Below are 6,000 nucleotides of genomic sequence, written 5' to 3'. Positions count from 1 at the left end.
GCAAACATGTACACGATGATGTTAATGCAACATTAGTATAACTTCAAAAATTACTTGTTCATGATATGCATGTTTATGCCAACATAACATTCAATTTCATGAGCATATGTAAACAATAAACATTTTTTCCAATCTGAGCATGCTCTGAATACAAAACATAACTACCGAGCTCGAAGCTATGCTGCCCCGCACACAGGACAGCACTAGTGTGCTATTGGTAGCATGTTTCTCATGCATAAGCACGCTGCCAAAGCAGTGAACAGACAATGTTGCACATAAATGTCCAACCTTGTTCTGCCCTATAACAACCCACCAAAAGTCGAATTAGTCATGTGTTCAATACATCTACATATACAAAAGCATAACATGCTAGAATTACTCTACCGAGGCATATTTAAGCAAGGAAATAAAATGTATGCATAGTTACTAAAGTCAATATCATTATGTGAAGAATCCGATCAACATATATTCGGGTCTAGTCCACACTCAATACAGCAAGTATTCATGTTTGTCTAGGACTCGAAAACAATAATTTATTGGGTCTGATCAGCACTCGATATATCTCGTACCTGGGTCTGACCAGCCACCCACAATCACCATGGTATTGAGTCTGGTCAGTACCCGATACAGCTAGTATTTGGGTCTGACCAGACACCCAAAATCACCAATTTATCGGATCTGGTTAGCACCCGATACAACTTGTATCTGGGTTTGTCCAGACACCCAAAACCACCAATTTATCGGGTCTAGTCAGCACCCGATACAACTTGTATCTATGTCTGACCAGCCACCTAAAATCACTAATTTATCAGGTTTTGTCACCACCCGATACAGCTAGTATCTCGGTCTCACCAGTCACCCAAAATCACCAATTTATTTCTGAGTCTGGTCAGCACCCGATACAAGAGGTATTCGGGTCTGACCAGTCACCCAAAATAGCTAAATTTATGGGTCTGGTCAGCACCCGATACAACATGTATTCGGGTCTGACCAGTCACCCAAAATAGCTACATATCTGGGTCTAGTCAGCACCTGATACAACACGCATTCAGGTCTGACCAATCACCCAAAATAGCTATATTTCTGAGTCTGGTCAGCACCTGATACAACACGTATTTTGTTTTGACCAGTCACCTGAAATCATCCCCTTTAAAAAAAAAAAAGATATAACCAATATAACAATCTTAAAAAAACATATTCAATATGTTGGGTTAAAATACATCTATATGACAACAATAAAGAAAAACAAAGAACGAATTCAGTTATGCTAGAAATCGACGTCAGGTCTGGTTTGGACCAGATTTGGTCCAAATCAGAGTATGACATGCTAGATGATGCACAATCAATCCTCCATACATATATATATATATATATATGTGTGTGTGTGTGTGTGTGTGTGGCAGGCCTGGTCAAATTCGTGTGCACCCAAAAAGAAATTGAAAGATCTGGACCAGATCTGCGTACCAAAAAAATCTGCAGATTTGTCCAAATCTATCCACTGGTACTGTGGGATAAATCTGTCCATATGCACAGTGGTCCAAAACTGTCCACACATGGTGGGACAGATTTGTCCAGATCTATTTATATACACTGAGAGATCTGTCCACACGCAAGTGTGACAGTAGAACAGGTTTAGCTATATGCACAAAGTCAGAAAATCGAACACATGCCATGACGAAAAATAAATGGCTGATTTAGCATTATATATATATATATATATATATATATATATATATATATATATATATATATATATATATATATATATATATATATATCAACTGAAAAGAAAAGAAATCATCTCATACATATGTATATAGATATATATACATAATGATCATAATGTTATGTATACATATACATATTCTTATATTCTAAATCAAAAAAAATTCTTTTATTTCTTTTTCTTTTTCTTTTTCTTTTTCTTTTTCTTTTTCTTTTTCTTTTTCTTTTTCTTTTTCTTTTTCTTTTTTACCAAAAATATTATATAAACTTAATTTAAGTTATTTCCCCATTCAAATCAAGAGAGGAATATGTACCTTTGATCAAAGATAAAAAAAGATAAAAAATATATGTCGAATGCCCAGAACGAAAGGAGATCCCTCTCTTTCTTCTTCTTCTTCTTCTTCTTCTTCTTCTTCTTCTTCTTCTTCTTCTTCTTCTTCTCTTTCTCTCTCTCTCTCTCTCTAAAAAAAATCTAGAGAGAGACGTGAGTTAGACCCTTTTATAATTTTTTTAACATTTTTTTGTCTTTCAGAAAGAGGGTGACGTCTTTCTCGAGATTCTCACCCATTTGGCTTGGAGATAAAGTTCTATACCGGTAGAACTTTATCTCTAACATCTTTTTCACTTTTTAACAAATTTATTACTTTATTATTTTTACTTTTTACTACACGTGTGCTCTTCTAGAATTCTTAATTCTTGGTAGAGTTTTACAAATGTAGAACTCTGCCATATCAAAAATAAAAATTCAAAAATAATTATTATTTAATATTTAATTAATTAATTATTACTTAATATTTAATTAATTAATTATTAAATAATAAATATCCAAAAAGTTTCACATGGTGTCTTATCCCTCTATGAGCCTTCTTAACTTCAAATTTTCTTAAATTAAATCTTTATATTGAACTTAAAGCTTTTATTTCATTGGACCTGAATATTGAATTTAGATCTAGATCCAAGATCCAAATCTAATATTCATATGAATCATGAATTGGACAAGATTCTAATTAATATGCGTCTTAAACTGAGTCCAAATCTATATTAATTTGGATCATACAAATCAAATCGGATTCAATCCTAACTCAGACATGACCCTAACGAGAAAAGCGTTTTTTGAAAAAAAATAATTTTCAGGCCAACCGTAAACCGAATTCAGAAAAATAAAATATCATTGAATTCAAAATTTCAACTCATCTAATGATATAAACATGAATTTCACCTCTAAATTTTGCTTGATTTTAAAGGTAAAAAATAAAAGTTCTTTTATCATATCTTGTTTTACTCGTTTAGGTCTTGTCAACGAAACCAAAGACAAATCAAGATTAAATTGACGCCACCTAATATCGAGCATTCATTGATTTTTCTACAATACAACAAACAACAACAACTACGCCTTCATCCCAAAACAATTGGGGTCAGCGATATGAACCAAAAAAGAAATTCATTTTGGGTCTTCCACATGAATCCTTTTCCTCCAATCATTTCTATCCAACGCCATGTCCTCGGTGAGGTTCAAAGCATTCATATCCTTTCCTATCATCTCCATCCAAGTCTTCCTAGGCCTACCCCGACCTCTTTTAACTAATATATTTTCCCATTTCTCCAACCTTCTAACTGGAGCATCATTAGGCCTTCGCCGAATATGTCCAAACCACCGTAAACGATTCTCTCGCATCTTATTTTCAATGGGTGCAACACCTACCTTCTTACGTATCTCTTCGTTCCGAATCTTATCTTTTATTGTATTTCCACACATCCATCTAAGCATCCGCATCTCAGCTACACTCATTTTTTGAATATGATGTCTCTTGGCAGCCCAACATTCCGTACCATATAGTAAAGCGGGTCTAATAGTCGTCCTATAAAACTTTCCCTTCAACCGCAATGGCATTCTACGATTGCACAGCACTCCAGTAGCACTTTTCCATTTCATCCACCCAACCTTTATCCTATGATTTACATCTCCATCAATTTCTCCATACTTTTGAATGATGGATCCCAAATATTTGAAATAATCATTCACCGGTATATCTTGCTCACCAAGCTTCACTACACTCCCATCCCTACTTCGTTGCTTACTAAACCGACATTCCATATATTCAGTCTTACTCTTACTCAACTTAAAACCTCTAGCTTCCAATGTCTGTCTCCATAATTCTAACTTAGCATTAACCCCAGCTCTAGACTCATCAATCAAAACAATATCATCAGCAAACAACATACACCACGATACATTTTCTTGAATTGATCTCGTAAGCTCATCCATCACTATCGCAAATAGGAAAGGGCTTAAAGCAGATCCTTGATGTAACCCAACCGTTATCGGAAAATTGGTTGTCACCCCTCCACAAGTGCGGACATTGGTTACTACTCCTTTATACATATCTTTAATTATACTAATGTACTTGAGAGAAACACCTTTCTTCATCATTGTCCACCAGAGAACGTCCCTAAGTACTCTATCGTATGCCTTCTCTAAATCAATAAAAACCATATGCAAATCTTTGTTCCTCTCTCTATATCTTTCAATAAGTTGTCTAAGAAGATGTATAGCTTCCATAGTTGATCTTCCAGGCATAAAACCAAATTGATTCTCCGATATCATGACAACCTTCCTCAACCTAGACTCAATCACCCTCTCCCAAAGTTTCATAGTATGACTCATGAGTTTTATACCACGATAGTTTGTGCAATCTTGTATATCACCCTTATTCTTATATAAAGGCACCAAAGTACTCTTCCTCCACTCATTAGGCATCTTATTTGTTCGCCAAATCAAGTTAAAAAGATTTGTCAACCATTCTAAACCTTTCTCTCCCAAGCATTTTCAAGCCTCGATAGGTATACCATCTAGGCCAACTGCCCTTCTTGATTTCATTTTCTTCAAAGTAATTAGACAATTTTTCTAAAATCTCAAAACTTAGCATAGTATATAAACACACATCATTACAAGCATAGCCCCGTTGGTAACTCAGCACTTTTACCTACATAATAAGTATGAACCCCAAAGATTAAACCAAGTGTGGCAGAGGAAAAGGGCCATTTGGTTAAAGGTGGAAGACTGGGGGACAATTGAAAAAACACAATAGTATAACTTGATTTTTGGAATATTTCAAGATCCCACATCACACGCAGACCACCTTTTTCAACTTCAGTGAAACATGAAGGGTGCTATCAGTGATAGTGATTCTCAGTCAAGAATGCTCATCTCTTGAATGATGTTATTCTTGGCCACAAGAATTCAACAATTGTACTTTTTCAGTTGTGATTGCTCATCCCACCTCTGTCCAAAGCAAACGGCCCAAAAAGTTTTGTAAGCTTAAAATTTACCCAAATAATTAAACCATAACTAATTAATTGCTTCCCAAACTTGGGACGCCCGACCATGGTGGTCGTTTTGCATAGTGCTTTGTTTTCTTGCTTGCAGGTCTCGTCCAGGGCATACCACTCTTACCTTTTCCAAAAGACTTTCGTGCAAGCAGGCATGCAATGCACACACAAAATCACACGTGCAAACACACACACAGGGGTGTGCACGGTGTAGATAAACCATCAAGCAAAAGCAGACATGTTGCCCATAAAAGGAATAGCCAGTTAAAGAGCTGATTTCGCAGGAAATACAGCTCAATAGCTTTTCCATTTTCCATGTCTGTGTGTGGGTGACGCTTGGACGTGGGATCTCAATGAGTGCTTGTGTTTGATTCTTAAACAGATTCTTAAACACAGATATTACACTATTTCACAAGTCTACAGTAGCTACAAGTAATAAGGATGCAGCGAAGTCTGGGCATTCAAGAGTATCACATATCATCATCGTCCATACAACATATTCTCAAAACTCGCATAAAGTATCATAATCGAGCTGGAATAATACCAAGTAGACCAGACTACCATATATGACGCAACAGAAACACCAAATGATTGCAGTTTATACCAGTTAAAACTTCCCCCAATGTCAAACCAGTAAACTCCACACCTTCAGTGTGCAAACTAAATATAATTTATACAGGCCGTCTCACAACAGAAAATATAGTGGAAAACATCACAGGACATCATAGGTGATTCTGGATATAAGTATGATCATAATGATCAAAGATGTACTCTAACAACACAAATATGTCTGGATTTTACTGAGAGCCTACTATTCATTCCCTTGCATTTGGACCATGTGCTGCTGCCCCTGTGACTGAACACGGTCAAGGTGAATAGTTTTCAGTATTGGCACAGCATGGATGTAAATCCTTCAGCTCAATGAAATAACCACAGTGAAACTCA

The 6,000-nt window shown here is 35.9% G+C and overlaps 1 protein-coding gene across 1 annotated transcript in view; it reads right to left on the bottom strand.

Moving 5' to 3' along the window:
* Positions 1–5,498: 5,498 nt before the first annotated feature.
* The window catches only part of LOC149821242 (nuclear transcription factor Y subunit B-1-like), a 43,781-nt gene continuing 43,279 nt past the window's right edge, over positions 5,499–6,000 (bottom strand). Inside the window, exon 7 of the mRNA XM_089981699.1 lies at positions 5,499–5,911. Coding sequence (XP_089837825.1) covers positions 5,867–5,911 — 45 coding nt within the window. The 3' untranslated portion in view covers positions 5,499–5,866. The remainder of the gene's footprint in view (positions 5,912–6,000) is intronic.

This window comes from Nuphar pumila, chromosome 12, assembly GCF_984573655.1.
Source record: "Nuphar pumila chromosome 12, dmNupPumi1.hap1.1, whole genome shotgun sequence".
NCBI classification, from domain to species: domain Eukaryota; kingdom Viridiplantae; phylum Streptophyta; class Magnoliopsida; order Nymphaeales; family Nymphaeaceae; genus Nuphar; species Nuphar pumila.
Note: the sequence above shows the minus strand (reverse complement) of the source record. Positions and strands in the feature narration are given on the sequence as shown.